At 40.9% G+C, this 19,602-nt stretch overlaps 1 protein-coding gene across 1 annotated transcript in view; it reads right to left on the reverse strand.

The window, feature by feature from the left end:
* LOC124722174 overlaps positions 1-19,602 on the reverse strand; it is a 585,754-nt gene that overhangs the window by 235,716 nt on the left and 330,436 nt on the right. Inside the window, exon 3 of the mRNA XM_047247375.1 lies at positions 16,307-16,451. Within this exon, the coding sequence (XP_047103331.1) occupies positions 16,307-16,451 (145 nt within the window). The remainder of the gene's footprint in view (positions 1-16,306; positions 16,452-19,602) is intronic.

The raw sequence follows: 19,602 nt of genomic DNA on the forward strand, positions 1-19,602 counted from the left end.
AGTAAAGTGTTGGTCTTCCTCTGTTTCTTTGGCAAGTTGTTGTTCGGCTTGGAACTGACGTAAAGGGTTGTTGGATGTCCTCCAGAGGGATATCATGCCAAATTCTGTCCAACTGGCGCGTTAGCTCATTAAAATCTTTAGCTGGGTGGAGGGCCCTGCCCATAATGCTCCAAACGTTCTTAAATGGAGAGACACCTGGCGCCCTTGCTGGCCAAAGCAGTGTTTGGCAAACACGAATACAACCAGTACAAACTCTAGCTGTCTCCTGGCAGGCATTATTCTGCCAAAATGAAAGTCCGGCATGGCTTGCCTTGAGCAGTAGAACAAAGAGAGCACCACCACACTCTCCATTGTTACCAGATGCATCCGCAACAGCGCATGATGTAATCCAAGATGGCAGCCGTGACGTCAGCTAATGACGCGAGTGCCGTTATCCAAGATGGCGGCTTTTAGAAGGAAAGTACCATGCCCCCCAAGCAAGAAGTTTGAATATTGACACGAAATTGAATTATGTGGTTCTACATGTCACCCGGCAGTCCCCCACCTGCCTTTCCTAATTTTCGCATGATGGCACGTCATCCTCGTGGAAAATGTGCGAATTTTGGAGGGAATTTTGCTCTAAGAGCTTACTCCTACAGCTGAGGGTAGTCAGTATGGTGTCGCCCCAATAGAGACTGCTCAAGACGTTATTCAGTTCCAATATAATTTGTTTAAACTTTATAAATTTGTTGATATTTGCTTAAATTATCATCACAAGAGGCTGAGATATCAGTGCTTGTTGAGCTGTCGGTGTAGAAAGAACACGTGTTCAATTAACGAGATGTTGGTGCCAGACAGGGAGAGTTTTAATAGCTGTATTACATGCACTCATTCAGCCGAGGAGTGCATCCACAGTTCACTGCATGAAGAACGGAAGCGAGCATTAATGCTTGAACATATGAAGAGGAAGACTATGGTCCTACAAATAAATGCTTTGCATTAAAAATGCATTACACAATGCATGGAAACATCTGTCTCTGCTGGAACTGTCATTTCTAAAACAAGCATACAAGCTCACACCCCAAAAGAGACAACTGCCTCCCATCTAGCAGACTAAAGAACTGAGCTAGTTCCTGAATTCACCACGATAGGTCACGTGATCATGCAGTTCGCTCAAGAGGAGCACAGCACCATGATGACGTCGCATATTTTCTCAGCTGCACGTGTGCTGCAGCCTACCCTATTCACGGGAATTTCGAATTTTGGAGGGAATTTCTTTGTTCCAGTGCTGTGCTGATGTGCCCACCCCACCTGGGAATTGGTGGTAAAAGGAACCAGCCTGTTCTGAGCTGCTGGAGAGAGGAAGGAGTGTACTTTATTTCTTTTTGGAACAATTTATTTAGGGATAGATTTCACATAGTTTATTTATTATGCTGATACAAAACCCCCAGCCTCACATGCTGGGGGTCACAATATACAGTATACAGATCTGGAAAATACTCGTAAATATTGCAGTACACTGATGTGCAGAGGCGCAAACAAAATTTATGTTGTGGGCTGTAGAACTGCTCTGTGGTCAACTTCAGATGTCATTTCTCAATAGTGTTCCTCGAAAAGAACATCGTGTCCCCTTCATGGTTTCCCATTTGACCTAGCTGGTGAGTGTAATCCGACTACAGAAAAAACAAACACAAAATCACTCATGATGAAAAGTGACTCTCATGATCAATTTAATTTCGAAATAATGAGGACATTCTGGGGAGATGGGTAGTTTTCACTTCAAAAGAGTCGAAGACTTTTTTTCCTGAATGTACACAGGGTGGGTATGCCCCTGCTGATCATTTGTGTGTGTGGTTTGAGATTTTCTGGCACTAAACAGAGTGGTCATCAGCGCCCATGCTTATCATTTGAAATCGGTGTTGGTACACTTCGCTGGATGTCAGAAATAATGAGATGCGATTGCAGTCGAATGTAAAAACTATACCGATTTTGCTCATAAAACTAAATGAAAGTGGACTTAGTCTATTTTCGTGGAAAGAGAACATTTTTTATGGTTGCGAATGTTTTTTTGTCCTTTTTTAAATAGTTACTTTCTTATCGAAGTCGAGTTGATGTTAAATAATCCAGCACGGAACGGCAGGTGGGTTCTCTACAAGACTGGTTCTCGCCTGGTCCCAGCTGGAGCATTCTACATGACGATAAAGAAAAGTGTTTTCCATCCTGGAACGAGAGGCCTATTGGAGGCATTGGGGACCTGTCTAGTCTGTGACAGCTCGTCATAGCAGCTGCGCCCCCTAACTATTAGGAGCCACTGCAACACTATACTTTAGATGACCATGATGCATTTGGGAAAGCTGTCCTTTTATCTCCTATTGTTTAGTTAACTATACCTGCATTTGTGCTGGCAAATGACCATCATATCAAGACAGACAGCTGCCCACATGTGTCACAAGGCTTCTGGTGGAGTACCTCCCTCCCTCAGTCCATCCATCGCATAGGTGGAGAGAGGGTCTCGATGCTCGGCAGTTTGTGACTGTACATCGAGGAGAACGCAAGTTCACATACTGCCTCCTCTGTAGCCTTTTAGGACGACGATTTTCCCCAGTAAAGGTGCTACCTTATGACCTGTACAATAAGAGCGCTGGTTTTATAATGACGATTTCGAGGTGTATTTAGAACTGGGACGCATTTTTTCCATCAGCTGTAGCAGCGTATATTGGCTTCGGATAGCTGGGCTGTAGGGTGATTTTTACTAGGCATTTGTAGTGGACCCTGACGTCAAAGAGCGATAGATGCTGTATGCTTACAGATAATATACATGTTGAACTCCTCTCTGTCCAACACCAGCATCTAGTCAATTGAATGTATTTCCACCAAAAAGAATAAAGATAGTACCTTACACACCAACCATTTTCCCCCTAGCTTGTAGATGTAGGGTAGAGTTTGAGTGTTTCTGTCGCTGGTTTCGAGTGGTACTGAGAAATTTTTTCCAGCAGGATAACATCAGTTGTATGGTATCATCAATTTTTGCACTATATTGCTATTTTATGTCGTCCTTGTGCAATGCTGTACATATAGTTGTGTAATTAGGACCGATCTTTGTGATTAATTACATAATTAGTATTGATATTTGGATCAGTTTCGAATGGTACTGCGAAATTTTTTCCCAGCAGGATAACACCAGTTATATGGTATCGTCAGATTTTGTGCTACATTGCAAAATGGCTCTGAGCACTATGGGACTTAACATCTGTGGTCATCAGTCCCCTAGAACTTAGAACTACTTAAACCTAACTAACCTAGTGTCCTCACACACATCCATGCCCGAGGCAGGATTCGAACCTGTCGGTGTAAGTAGTTCTAAGTTTTAGGCGACTGATGACCTCAGATGTTAAGTCCCATAGTGCTTAGAGCCATTTGAACCATTTGAACCCTCAATTGAGAGCGTCTGGGGCATTATGGAAGGGGCACTCCAACCAGCGATCTAACGCACCAATTGGACAGAATTTGCACAATATCACTCCGGAGGACATCTAACAACCCAATCAATCAATTCTAAGCCGAATAACAGCTTGCGTAAGGGCCATAGGTGGACCAATGCATTATTGAGTTACTCAGTTAGTGAAGCTTTTTCTCTTGAATAAATCACCCAATGTTTCAAAAATTGTAATCAGTTGTTTGTCTGTACATGTTCACCAGTTTTCGTCTCATTCAGATAATTCCTTTTCTTTTTTTCGCCTCATGTCTTCGTGTGTCCATATTAACTGTTTTTCTCTCTTATCAGTCTCTTTCGGAATATTGTTATTACGTCTGATGAATCATCATATAACTACATCTTAATCGTGTGGTTCTCCAGGGTACAGATCAGTTGTGTGTAGTCTAAAGGTTATTTCAGGTGTCACGTTTAAATTAATACTAAAATGCACTATATACAATTTCTCTGTGGGCTATTGTAGCGTCCTAACAGGTGCTTCGCACTGAAAAACTTACAATTTTATCAAGGTTGGTTAAACATCCATCGAGTCAGCTTAAGTGAGTGCCATTGTTGAGCCGCGGTGTGCACCGACGTTTACGTCAGCAAACTTTGCTTTAAGGACTAGACAGAGAACGATATCGTTATCTAACGTATCAAATCGACGTTGCTTACTAAGAACTATTAGGAAGTCGTTAAAATACTTGTCTTACTGTGTAAACAGTACATCGAACACTATACTTTTGGTGTGACATCATATATAATTAGTCTCCTCGGTGTCAAAGTATTTTTTCGATGCTGGAACTTCATTCTCGAGCAGACAATACAAGTATAACTCAGAAATACGCCTTAACAAAACGGGCTGTTCCCCGTACATACACGAAGGATTTAAAGGGGGAATCACGGGACACCCTACAAGGAATTAAGGAACGTATTCCTTGCTGCACAGCCGGCCGGTGTGGCCATGCGGTTCTCAGCGCGTCAGTTTGGAACCGCGTGACCGCTACGGTCGCAGGTTCGAATCCTGCCTCGGGCATGGATGTGTGTGATGTCCTTAGGTTAGTTAGGTTTAAGTAATTCTAAGTTCTAGGAGACTGATGCCCAGAGCCATTTGAACCATTTGAACCTTGCTGCACAAATATGTACCTAAAAATGTTAAACGCCATTTCAGAACACAGGACGTGACGAGCTCTGTAACTAAAATCTGACTTCAAATCAATTTACCAAATGAAGAACTGAGGGAGAACTCTTATGGCAATGTACCTTTCTGAGACATAAATGTTGCATATTCGACAGTCGTAACCGGCTTTTTACGTGTTGTTAAATGCTTTACATTACCAGTACTTTAGTTGTGGCACGACAGGTACCTTACTAACAGGAATTTAACTTGTCGAACTGTGAGCGGACTACAAATTTAGTAGTGACGCTACGAGAAAAAAGTGCTTCAGTGAGGCCTCTAGAAAGCCGTGTGAAGTACGTTCTTAAGCGGGTCGAGTGTGTCAGCAGGTCGGAAGCAGAATGAAGAAGACAACACGCAGTCCGCGTGTATCATTTAAAACGAGCAACTCTCCTTTTCATCGGCGCCCCGGCGACCGCGGCGGTAATCAAATTATTCACGCAGCCCGTTCCTCTGTCCGCGCCCTTCGCAGAATATGCGAGAGCGCCGCCCCCCCCCCCCCCCCCCCACCCCACCACTCCATTCGCTTGAAAACTCGCTGCCGCCCTCCAGGGAGAAAAAGGAACTGACGAACGAAACTGCGAGTGAATACACGACGATAATACAGACCGTGTCGCGAGCAATTAACTTCGGTACACGATTTTTGATAAAGAACAGAATGCTACGTACAGAACACGTACCTCAAAAGGAAGAGGAAATACGTGACAAGGACACGGAAGAGCCGTTACTCAGCTCAAAATCCGGTCAGTGCAGCACATAGACAAGCCCCCACGAATGCAGGGCAACTTCTCACTTAATGACAGACAAATTACGAAAATATTTACGCATTAATTAATTAACTTACATTCCATTTCAGAGTAGTTACCTTTGAATGTAGAAGCAGATTTGTAGGGGGAAGTATTTCGCTAAGCATTGTAATTTCGTAATTTCTAGTTTTTTACTAAGCTCCTCTCAACAGTGAGAATGACAAGAAATTCAGGCGATTTTCAACGTTTTCATTGGCTAATTCTGATATGATTCCCAAGTACTGTCACCGTTAATTAAAGCGCGTGAAACACAATTTACATTTCAAAAGATATTACTAATGCCTGATGCCCAGACCCTAGCCCAACATTAAATTAACTGCTTACTTGTTTCCAGAATGAAATTTTCACTCTGCAGCGGAATGTGCGCTGATTTGAAACTTCCTGGCAGATTAAAACGTGTGCCGGGCCGGGACTCTAACTCGGGACCTTTGCCTTTCACGGGCCTGTGCTCCACCAACGCTTTTTTTTATCAGTCCAGCAGCCTATCTAGTTCCAGGCACGCTTTTTATCATTTTTTTTTTTCAATTTGTTTAGTTTGGTCTGGGCGGTCCTCACATGACACCCCTTCAAGCTCATCGTTACATAATTCACTAAATTTTTTTAATTACAAAGGGCAACTGTGCTACCCCTGCACGACTAAAGATCCATCGTCACAGTATTTCCGCTGGTGCTCATCTCCTACCTTCCGAACTTACTTCTTCGTAGCAATAATAATAATAATAGTAATAATAGTAATGCTACTGAGATACAATGAGGGTAATGACAACGCACTTCAAGAAAGATGTCAAGAAATCCAAGACGAGAAGATAACTGGTCAAATCCTTAGGAAAATACCAAATCGACCACGTAGCAATACACACAAGAAACACAGAGAAATTATGAATGTGCAAGTCAGAAGCAGGGTAGACTTAGGCGACTTCGATCACGATCTCACCAGAAACAAAATCAGGCTGCCACCAAATACAATGAACAAGAAGACCAAAGTTCGAGATGATCAAATTAAAATCCTCTCGGATCTGAGAGGAGTGACTGGAAGAGACAGCCACGAACTGAGAAGAATGCGAAGAGAAGATATTCGGTAAATCGGAAGGGTAAATTCCTCTGATGAAAAACTAGAGACGTCAATGATGGAACGTAAGGTGTAGTAAAACAAATGAGAACAGTAAAATAGCACACAACAAATGGAACAGCGACAAATCAGAAGTTGATGATCTTTCCTTCATTCGGAGCCACAGTAGTATAAAACTTACTGAAAGGTATAACCGCCACTTGACTGTATAATATGCTTTATTACACGATCTAGATTTCAGCCGTAACGCATTTTCAAGTGCTACAGGTGTCAAAAATCACCTGACTTGTGTGGAACACATGTCGTCGTTAAAATATATATCTTCGTTTATTTAAACCTGATGTTTAGTTTGTGAAAGTGATAATATTTTTGTGGTATGTTAATTGGCCGGCGACTTGCATGACTTATCCTGTTAATAAATCATGAGAGTCGCCAGCCAGCAGGTTATGCTAGCTATTCCACTTTTATATCACCTTTGTCTGATGACTTCCACATTACAAAATAAGATTTGTTAAGGCGCTGCAGGAATTCTGTGAACGCTACACCCACTTGAATTTATTGTCAAGCCATAAACCCAAGCACTGGGCACTGTCAGCCTCTTTTATCTGCTTGTCGTCATATTTTAGGCACAATAATGTGGGAAAAAATCTTACAGGTTCCTAACTGCATTTAGTGTACTTTTATGTAAATGATTAGAGACGAATAGTAGGCTAGGAATCATTTATTAATGATGCCTGATAGCTAAATCCAGGCGTCTTTCCTATTGACACCCTTTGTTTCCTGTCAGAGATATACGATCTGAACCTTTTTGTGGCATTTCCTGCTATGTTCTAATATTATAAATTACTTAATGGCGTATTGTGATTTAGGCAGTCAAATACTTTTAACAATTAACAAAATACAGCAGTAGCCTGTAATTTTTTGTCTAATGAATTAAATACTTTCTTGCTGTACATGCAAACAGCGTTCTCAGTATCTGAACCTTTCAGAAATTCGAACTGTGTCTTTGACAATATGTTATTTGTTTTCAGATACTTGTTACTTTTTCTAAATTTTCGAGAACGCTGGCAAAAGCGAAATAGGACGGACATATAACGGTCTTTCGTCTAACAACTAAAACTTTAGAAAGCGGTGGAAACTCCTTTCTTATGCAAATGCTTAACTTGAACAGATTTCAGCCATTCAGGAAATCTTCCAATGATAAATAACTGGTCCCAGAAATAGCTTCAAATGTTACTAAACACATTTCAGTTAACGTTGTGATATTTTATCATAAACATAAAAATATTTTGATTTTAAAGATTTTATGGTGGAGAGTACTTCTGCTGGTGTAGTGGGGGTCATATTCATTTTACTGAAGTTTTATGTGGTGACTGGTCTGTCGTATTCCATGGTGGCATCTACGGGGCCTGAAAACCACATCTCTTCCACAAAAATAACGAAATGCTTGTCCAAAAGTTTTGCTAAACTTTTTAATGCTGCTGTACCTCTTCTTTTCATCCTTGGTTTTGTCAGTCTCCTCTTTCACTGCATTCCATTTGTCTTTGCTTTATTATCTTATGTGACTACCTTTTCGCATTATGCATTTACTTTATGACTGTATAAATATCTTCAATATTTTGCCGTATGTCTTGTAATGAGCCGTAGCATCAACATCAAAGATATTTATGATTGACAAATATAGTTTCCTTTGTGTGTTACAAGGTAGTAGAGAGCGTTGTACTTAGAGAATAGTATACCTAGGAAAACGTGATGTTTTTTGATCGGTTCTTGCGTCTAGTTACTGATTGTAGACTCATATGAAGGAATGAACACCAGAGACCGTCACAGGCAGTTTCCACCGCTTTCTAAAGTTTTAGTTGTTAGACGAAAGGTAGGTTTTTGTGCAGCATTACTAAATATTTCGAGTTTTACATATTTAAGTGCAGTATAAAATATTAAAGCTATTTGGAATATATTGTTAATTATTAAGCTGTAGCTTGTTGTGGCAAGTAAAATTCTATATACTTTTAAAACTCGTTATATAACGTATGAACGATTAAGCCATACTTCATTAGTTGTGCAACATTTTGTACTCTGAAACAGAAGGTCTTTTACCACGGAACATGAGATATTTCCAAATTAAATGACTTTTGCTAAAGCCTAAACAATTTTACCCCTCTGGAAAATGGAAATTTTTGTTTCCAGTATCTTCAGTATCAAACTGTATCTGACTTATAACACTTTTTTCGTGTAACTTCCTCTTGTTTTCACTTACTGACTTTGGTGTGTAGTAGAGTAACAGTGTAATAGACAGACGACGAAATGCAGTACTGACAAGATTTTCACGATTGCAGTACTTTCAGATTTCAATAGAATAATTGTTTCTAGATACAAGGGCATGGAACATGTTTTCAAGTTTGGAAAAACCTTAATTTTCCGGAGTAATTTTTGTACTTTCATAAAAATACTCTAGGACATAAAAAAGGAGTGAAGTTACTAGATGTTCCCATCACAAAGAAAAATAGCCAACACTCATTCATTATTTACAGGAAAAATATCAGGACAGTCACAATATTACATCAATCATCTAACCCCTCACAGGCCCAAAAAGATACCACCTTCAGACATATGATCCACAGATTAAACACAATACTACTTGACAAACATAAATATAGTAAGAAGCTGGACATAAATATTCAGGCAGCAAAAAATAACGGATGCCAAGAGTTCCTAGTAGCAAAACTGAACAAAAATTCCAGAAAAACATGAAAATAACAAAACACCACACAAATCCAAAGCCACGAACAAACAAATCAACATCACCGTCACTGCATAGCAAGGGGACAACACAGAAACTCAACAAACAAGCTGGCACAGACTCACATACAAAACAAACTGACACACAGAATTCGGAACATCCGCAAGAATCAAGGAATAAAAATAGCATACCAAAGCAATAACTCTGTACAGAAATGTCTAAGAAAGATCACACTGACATGCACGAAAAATATGGCATTCCAACTCCAATGTAACAGCTATGATGCTCGATACTTCAGTCAGGTAGGCATAACTTTAGAAATAAGGTATAAGTAACACAAAAGAGCATAGAAGTAAGGCACGAGCCATTTAACATCTGCAGAACACCACATTATCACAACATCTTCAACGTGTTCTCGGCTTTTCAGAAATGATTTGTGCCGCACAAAAACTTTTACTCTTGATAAAGAATCTGCCCTAGACCTGTTTCAATTATTCAAAGGTCACACTCGCGGATTCCCCAAGTTTAACAGAAAACTTGATGGCATGAAATTGCTCTAAATTCCGCTGTTTCATTTTCGTAACACACAACAAAAACACAACTTCAATTATGGTGCTCTCAAAAATCACGTGATAACTGTACGGAGCTGAAATTCTGCCTGAGCATCTGGAAGGGATGAACACACCGGTCTACACAATTAAAACGACACAGTCGTAGCTGTTCCTGGCTCAGGAAGTGGCTGGCTTTTTCACTTGATCTGTTGAAGCTTCATGTTCCACTGGAATAATTCTGCTGCCTGCTTCTTTTTCCTGAGGACAAAGACTAATACAATAATATGGTTCGTTGGTCACTTTGTACATTTTGTCGTTACTGGTGAGGGTGATATGATCATTTGGCTTTTGCCAGTTTACGACTACAGCTTACTGGTTCTTCTTGTAATTGCCTCGATTTCGACATCTCTTTGCCAACATGCTGAAGCTTACCTTTCAAAGACAGGGTGTTTGATAGTTCCAGCAGCAGCTGCTTTCCTCATTGTACTTTTGTTTTCTCGTATCTGTTTTTTTGCCTCTAATTCTTCGGTGTTGGTAGTTAGTATTGTTTTTGGAAAACTTAAAAAGAGCCCTGTGTAGGAGCAGCTCAGTAAAGGGGGGGGGGGATGGAGTGAGAGTCATCGTGGCTAGACCTCGTGATTCGACCCTGCTCACCTTGTCTCCATCAGCCCGAAGCTTACTGTGACCATTACTGACTGATTTTCGTAAAACTTATTTCCTGTTAGCACATGTATTCACATACTTCTGATGTGCTTCTTCTAATTAATTCAGTTTTCATATAAATAAACTGTGTAATACTCATGTTTATTATTTTTATTTCAATTTAGCTGCATACGTTGACTGCCCAATAAATTACTGTTACGGAAAAAAGGCAGGAAAACGCGCACCTGGAAACCAAAAGGTCGCAGGATCGAGTCTTAGTCGGACCACGACCATATCTGTTTTCGTTTCAACATAGCTTCCACGTCTTTAACGACGAGAGGAAGTGACAGAAACAAGACGTGGCTCGGATTCCTGGTTGAACTGAAGGTCGCTTTCCACAGTTCGACATCTGAGGAGAGTGTCAGAAGTGACGTCCCATAGAAAGGCTACTGAACCACACGAAAGTATTATTATTACTATTATTATCATTATCATCTATATGTATATAATTAAGTTTATGCAGAATCCTCAAGAAGAGATAAACTTGTAGGGCGCATCCTACGACACAACATCCTTGGAAAAATAGCAGAAGAAGCTACTGAGGGAAGGAATCGCCGGGGGCGACCAAGGACATCATGCATGCAACAGATCATGAATGACGTTGGATGTAACTCATATGTGGAAACGAAGAGGAAGGCAGACAGAAGAGAGGAATGGCACACTGCTGCAAACCAATCTCGCTGTTGAACACTAGAAGAAGAAGACGAAGAACATGAATCCTCAGAGCGCGAATCTTACTTGCATTTGTCCTTTATTTCTCTTTTTCCCTGAGCATTGTGCTCTTTCAGTGACTGTGAACTTAGTCTACCAAGCGGTAGAGATCTCAGTGGGTGGTGAACATTTCTCATCTTGCAGACGGTAAATTAGTCGATGTTCTAAGCGACACTTGCCGTACTTGTCTGCGCTTAATCAATAAATATTCGTCTAAAGCAGAGTGGTAGACCAGCTGAGCCAAAAGTAAACTTAGGTAAAGTTTCATTTATTATGAGGGTAAAAAAAGACACGAAGAAAAGTTTGAAGTCCGCAGCTCGTGGTCGTGCGGTAGCGTTCTCGCTTCCCGCGCCCGGGTTTCCGGGTTCGATTCCCGGCGGGGTCAGGGATTTTCTCTGCCTCGTGATGACTGGGTGTTGTGTGATGTCATTAGGTTAGTTAGGTTTAAGTAGTTCTAAGTTCTAGGGGACTGATGACCATAGATGTTAAGCCCCATAGTGCTCAGAGCCATTTGAACCATTTTTTGAAAACTTCGAGTTCTACTAAACAGTTCTGAGAGAGCTAAATGATACATTCAGTGGAACAAACATACACATTCAAGAAATAAAGCGGATAAAAGTAAAACTGGTAAGCATCAAATGGATGCAAATGAAAGATCTCAAGATAAAATCAAAACCCAAATATCTTGTAGAAGAAGAAGTGACGTCGATGTACCATTTAACTATGCACTAATAAAACCATAGACGCACATTCGTTGAACGCGTGGAAACGGAAAATGGCAGCCTTCTTAAAACCAAAACCAAAATGACATTGTCCGGTACATTCAATAACATTTTGAAGCAAACAATGCTTCTATAGGAGAAATGGTTCATGTTTTTAATAGAAATGTTACTAATGAGGAAAATAGTGCATTTTTATCTGATTTTAACGAAGGGGTCATTTAGAGTTGGACAGCAACTCTCCACCACACAAAACACCCGGATCAGACAGCCAGCCAAAAGCGTTTTATCTTAGATTCTGAAATATCATTGGAGCAACTTTTACTGAATTTTTAAACGAAATTATGAGAGGAGGCGCTGTTCCCACAGAGTTCAAAAGTGTTTAAATGCTAAAGAAACCAGACAACTTCCGTCCATTAACCTTTTTGAACTCCTATTATAATACGATTGCCAGAGCACTAATAGCAGAATGACTCCCCTCCTTGAAAAAATAATCAAAAACACATTGAGCCTGCCTTTCGGGGAGATCTATCGTGACCCCAATTTCTGAGTACCGCAAAGTAACTAGCATGAGCTGTACTCTACCTTTTGTTGTCTTCTGTAAGGCTTTCGAGCGTCTTAGTTACCACCCTCTAGAACAGGTTCTGAAACAGACAGAACTCGAAGAATGGTGTGTAAAAGTAATCCGGAATATGATAACAGGAACCACGGCGAGGATCATCATCAACGGCCAGATGACAAACGTCATTCAGATACGAGTAAGTGTACCACAAAGCGGCCTGCTTTCAGTGTCGTTTCTTAAGCTGTCACTGGCTGTACTACTCATGAGACTGAATGAAAAAGTAACCGGTCTATTACAGAGGGGGGCGGGGGGACCTTTTGGTAAGAGCCTACGCAGATGGTGTCGCGGTCCTCAGTCATCAAGAGAGCGATGCAGAAACGCTAAAATCTGAAACTGACAAATACAGCGCAGCCCCTGAAGCAGAAATAAACGAAGAGCAATGTAAAATATTAAACGTCAGAGCCTTCCAAACTGTACTTATACCGAGGATGCAGATTCTGTACAACAATAAAACTTTAGGAATCATGATAGATGGCAGCCAAGATTTAGAAGTACGGAACTAACAAAACTGAAGGTGCCATAACAGAAAACAGCTGACTGCAAAGCCTATTATGTGCCTCAGGTGTTACAGATTTCCAAAATCCAAGCCAAAAAGGTAATGCAACTGCCCAGAAGGTATGTTTGACGAGGCCATATGTTCAAGCTAAATTACAACACGACCACAAAATCAAGACAGGACAGAGACTTGGAATTAACGTATATTAGCAGGAAGACGAACGAATTGTACGTAAACCGATCCAGCATGATCGTTAACAAGAAGTCAAATACCATCGCACCCCCTCGCTAGTATAAATCCACCAGCCGTCGTAAGCAAAATTCATTTTAAATTGAACCTTATGAGAAAATTTTACCTGGAAGAGAGTTACCTTGGTGACAGCATTGTACGAAAAAACAGTTTTAACGACGAAGAACTTAACTAATGAATGAAAAAAAGAGAGGCACAGTCGAAATCCAATGAAACTAAAGCACCCAAATATCGGATGGACAACAGTGTGGGAAAATATCAGCTTGAATATGCATTCATTAGAAGTGGTTTCAACTTGGTATAAAGTTTTGATCAATACTTTTGTAAATAATGGGAAGTCAAACCGTATTCTGTTATGTGATACTGACAAGTGTCTCAAATGTGGTCTAGTAGACACGTATGAGATACAGGTTTACTTGTTGCGAGCAGTTAATTACCATTGAGTGGGTCAGGAAGAGATCAGCGTCTCTCACAGGAAACTTGTAAACGAGTAACAACACTTACCAACTCCTCCGACCTGTCTCAGAATACTACCAAGAAATAAAAAACACTATGATGTGTTTGCTTCGACATTATGTCAACTGCATCATAAACAGAAATGGAGACATCTACACAGTTCAAGAAAACACGGAAACACAGTATTGGAAAACGGAGCTGTTCCCACACATAAAAAAAGAGACTTTGGAAATATATTATCAACATTATTTGAAAAACTGGTAAATGGTTGTTTTATAAAAGAATGTATATCATTAGTGTATATAGTTTTGTGAAGACCTTTCAAAGGAAAAAAAGTAGTATTAATATATATATATATATATATATATATATATATATATATATATATATATGTTATTTAATATGCCTGTGTTTTGTTCTTTTTTAAGCAATAAAGTGAATGTAGAATAATTGTTAAAAATATTTCGTTGATCTACGCAAAAAGGTAGGCAAGACCTCTTTCGTCTACAGCAAGTACTGATGAGGATAAGACGTTTTAGTTTACTATAAGGAGAGAAAACTACTGCTGTGCAACTGCAAGGACTTACAATTAATCTAAGGAAAACTAATTTACTTTACACCAAGAAGCAGGGGTGAACTTTTCCGTTCGTATAATAATTAACTAAAGTTATTGATTGTGTTACTCCTCTGAATACAGCTTATTAAGGCTGCATTTCTGTAGAACGCAAGGAAGGGCTGAAGGGAAGGGGAAAATAAATAAATAATATTTTAAGAAAGTGGTCAGTGCTACTGAGTGCCACGCGGGGGCCCCAGGTTCGATTCCGGTTACTGTCGGGGACTTTTCCATGGTGGAAGAACTGGAACGGGATCCGCAAAGCCTCGTGATACCAGCTGAGGAGCTACTTGAATCAGAAGTAGCGAAAACAGATCTGCTAACCTGACAACGGCCAGGGAAGCAGTCTGTTAGCGCCGCGCCCATCCACGCCGCAGCCAGATGACGCCATTGGCTGACGATGACATGACGGTCGGACGGACCCGATTAGCCCGTCTTTAGCCAGAGGGGTGGGGGTTTCCTTTCTTCGGAAGAAGCGACTGCTTGCAGTTTTGGTTTTAGCCAGCAGTCCGCTCCGAGTGTTAGGAGCCCCCACCATCCAACGCTATTCCAGCTCAGGCATTGTTTTAAGAATTCTTCTACAGTTAATCACTAATCTTTCGATATTATCGTCTATTCGGAGCCCTCTATAGTGAGTTTTATCCTTAATGCCTTAACAGGCAAAGAGTCGCTTGGTTTGCATTCCTCAGACATTCAGCTGGTGGTAACTGCCTCAATTTGTAATAAATACATCCCTGATCTGTTTAGTGGAGCTTTGCAATTCTCGACCTCTTCATGTAAGTCTAAGTATATGCTGCTTATGTTCACCCAAGTCTCTGAGTTGAAAACTAGGAAAACACGTTCATTTCTGGGAACAGTGCGACAGATTGTGAACTTTGTCCAAACAACACGAGCAAACCTTGTTATTTTCACCTCTTCTGTCAATCGTCGGAAGGAACAGAACAAGACTTTGACGCCCAGGTGGTACGGATAATGTGTTCTGACGAAGGAAATACTCTATAGCTAGTGAAACCCGCAGCTGTTGTTGCTTCAGGATATTGAGTAAATTATAGAGAGAAACCATTTTTGCTATGGATACGTTACCAGTTGCCACACCATGAGTATATAAATTTCTTCGCACATGCGGTCAAGTTCACACAGTACCTTCTAAAAGAAACATCAACACCCAGCCTAAAGAAGACAAGAGCAACTATCATCTGGGCAACACAGATAAATTGGCAGTAGCGTACAATGAACTAGCACCAGGGAACCAGAAAATTTGATTTTACTAAATTAAAGTTTAGCGAGGTTCAGTCATTACCATGCTAAGGTATACAGAGAGAGTTATTCAGAGAGATATTCAAAAACGCAAAAAAAAAAAAAAAATCAAACACAGAAGTCAACGGATTGAAATTAGACAGGTAATTGGTCTTTGTGCTTAGCTCGCTGATACTGATGTTATTAGTGTTTGACAATTTCTGGTGCTATGGCAATTTATTTTATTACAGTTGACTCGCACTGGGCAGTGTTCTCAATTTTGCTACTGCTTTTAAACTGTTTTATGTTCGGCCGCCATATGCTGTTGCTGGGCAGCTGGTAGCCTATCCTCATGCGCCTCAACTGGCCCTGGACAATGGCATAACGTCCGACACTGACATATATTGGAAAATTAAAAAAAAATTACATGCTATGATGATAATGGTGCCATTTCGGAAATTGTACCATCTGCACTAAGGAAAACAACTGGTAGCTTATCACGTAGCTGAAAGAAAACAGAGCAAATAAAATTAAGATGCCCATCAGGCAAGAGCTGCTACAAATTGAGTATGGCATTTTGACTTTTCTGCTACTGAGACCTAAAGTCCTAAAGGACTTTACTGTCTGACGTTTGTTGTGGAGAAATACCAAACATAAAATTTACAAGCAAAACATGCACGTCAAGAAGAGCAACAAGTGCAGACTTACCTGTCTTCCATCCGGCATTTCTGATCCCGGACTTTGCAGTTGGACTTGAAATCGTCGAACAGTTTGATACATTTGCGCTCTTGCTGACACACGGAAAGCGCGTGGTTGCACGTCGGAAGAGCATCCACTGGGTACGGGTCCTTCTCTGCAAGAAGAAAACACACACTCTGAGTCTCTGCGCTTTGATCTTGCGCGCCGCCGTTTGCTGTGCACTAACGCTAGCGCCGCCTTTCCGCTGTCTCGGTCAGACATTACTGACAGTATCTCTACATCGTACGGCACGAGCGTTCACTCGAACGATAATAGCATCGTGCACTACATACGTGTATAATATCTTAGAAGCTTAACATATTTCTAATACGAAACTGTCACACTGTCACAAACGAATTTAACATCGAGTAAGAGGGCACGATAGAAAAATCGGAAAGTTTCAGATCTCGTAATCACCAATCTCACCATCCCACTACGCCTCAGATTAAGTCAAGTCTTACTCTCTAACAATATCTATAAAAGCACTGGGCTTTACACTCTAACCGAAAAACAGAAATTGAGGTTAATGTTCTCCTCTAACGTTTCTAACAGTTTGAGCTTGCATAAGAATGACTTTCCGTTCACCGAAGAGACTGCATAGTGACACAGCTGCAGCGTCATTACAGTGCAGTATTATTCACGAGTGCCGATATACTACAACTTCCCTGAGCTTAGATACATTTTTTCTGGATGTGGCAGATTTTCAAAAACTTAACACGCTTACACGAAATTGAAATTTATGGTAAGGTGCTATGGGATCCAACTGCTGAGGTAATCGGTGCCTAGGCTTACACACTAATTAGTGTAACTTAAAACTAACTTACGCTAAGGACAACACTCACACCCATGAACCTCCGACGGGGGGGGGGGGGGGGGGGGGGGGGGGGGCGGCCTAGATTGCGCGGCTACCACGAGCGGCACATGGTCTCTGAAAAACATATTCACCTTTTGTTGTAACCAGTGCTACCTTTCCGACAACCCTGCAAAAACCCAGGCAATAATTATAGGAAAAGCTACCCGAACCCCAGAGTGCTTCCAGTTCACCTAATTAAAACACTGAAATACGTTGGTCTACCACTCGATCGAAAGTTAGCCTTCAGTCCCCATCTAATACCCGTCAGAAAGAAAAAAGCGCAATTACTAAAGCTGCTAACCGCCCGAAAATGGCGACTAAATTCCTCGACAACCTTACGAGTGAGTGCTGAAAAGTAATACCTCGGAAATTTTTGTGTGAAAAATCATAAAGCTTTTTAAATAAAAAAGATGTTGTTAACGGTCGAAATCTTTTTTCTTCATGTCTAAATACTTATTTGTCAACATAATCATCCTGACGACGAACACATTTTTCCCAACGGAGACCATCACTGTAGAATTTTTGACAATGTTGACGGAGCCCCAACCTCAACCTCTGCTAGCGCCGCTTCATTACTATCAAAGTGAAGTCGTCGAAGGTGCTCCTTAAGTTTTGTAAATAGGTGGAAATCGGATGTTATCAAGTCTGGACTGTATGGAGAATGTGCGATAACCGTGAAGCCAAGGAGTCGGCTTGTAGCAGATGTGGCAGCGGTTGTTTGGGGTCTGGCGTTGCCATGCTGAAGATGAGAGTGTGTTTCATGTGTGGAGGAACTCTTCGAATTCCAAATTCGATTACAGCACTCTGTTAGTTACATTACTCATTAACATTCTACACGCTACAATTTGGAGCCCTCTAGTGGCAGAGGGTTTAGACGTACGTCAGCGAACAGGAAAGACGGCCGAGTAACATGTATGACATGTAAGACCTAAACCGATATTGAGAACAAAATAAAAACTTCGGAGGCATTACTTTTTAGCACGTTCTTGTATGTCCCAATCCAACCTTCATTCCTCATACACGGAAATGTTGCGGAGATCTCCGTCCTCCAAATGCTTGACACTCCGTCTGACTTTCCGTAATCGTTTACATTCCCTCATCCGTCTCCTGTACCGGCTTCTAAAGTTCCCACACATCCTCAAACAACTGCGAGCCCTGTGTCTCGCGCAGCCCACTGTGTCCAGAACCCTGGTGTGCTGGCCTGCCTGTATCAGCTCGAGCCACCTCCCTTATATCTGCACACACGCATGTCCATTCCCGTAGTAATTTCAACCGCCTTCCCTTTCCATATAATGAAATCATTCGCGAGAACCAACCATCGTATGAATTATGACCCACTCTAACTTTTTCAATGAAGAGTCCAAGTCACTCTTTCCCTATGAAACTGCAGTTCCACCCACCATCTATCACTTGCATACCGTCCCTAGGCGCTTCGTAATACTGATTACACAATCCTTCTTCGTACCATTTCGCTGCGTCCAAATCTGTGAGATTTTGAAGAAGACACACATCACGTCACCGAGCGCTGGTCTTCTTCTTTATTGTTACCAATGTAGATTTTAATTTATTCTAATCAAAGTCTGAGGGGCGACAATATAACTCCTGCTACTCAGCTCACCTTTCATGGGTAAATTTAAATAATGGATGAATGAAAAAAACTAGTGGTAGATGATAGAACTGTATCTCTGTAAAGAAATGTGAGGATTATTTTAAATAAACAATGCTGCTTAGCACACACAACATTTCAAAGTAGTGACACTGAGACTACATGACCTGACGCCCAATCGCAGCAGTAGTATGCCTGACCCATCCAGCTGTATGTAGGGCATATACCCCTTCAAGTGCTTGCGAGTAACACAGGGCTGGCCGTCACCAACACTTTTGTAATCGGGATTTAATTCTTGTACTCTTCATTAAATTGTCGAGTAAAATTAAACATCGCGAGAAATTAAAATTTTAAGCCAGATGGATCTCGTTCCAAAGTCTCTGCTCTTCTACGATAGAAAAACAAAAGAGTTGACAACGCTGCGTAACACAGCTCAAATTCTCTAGGAAGTTTCGAACTTCCATAACATAAACGTAAGAGCCTTGTAACTTTACTAAAAATTAGCGGTAAGCCTTCTGACATGTCAGTCTTTCTTAGTCGGACCACCATGTTTTGTATTAGGAAAATGGAAGAAAAACGTTTAATCAGAGTGTTACAGTAGAGATAAGTATGTGACCTGCAATTTAATTACGTATTAATTGTTTGAATTTGCATAACTAAAGCCATGAGTGTATTGCCGAAAGCAAGGAAACTTTTCAAGATTTAAGGTACCTTTTTTAATACTGATCCTTTATACGGATTTTTAAAAAAGTATTCCATGTTTTGAGAGCTGACATTAGGCACAAAAAAAATAAACATGGGGATGCA

Source organism: Schistocerca piceifrons, chromosome X (genome assembly GCF_021461385.2).
Source record: "Schistocerca piceifrons isolate TAMUIC-IGC-003096 chromosome X, iqSchPice1.1, whole genome shotgun sequence".
In the NCBI taxonomy this organism is placed as follows: domain Eukaryota; kingdom Metazoa; phylum Arthropoda; class Insecta; order Orthoptera; family Acrididae; genus Schistocerca; species Schistocerca piceifrons.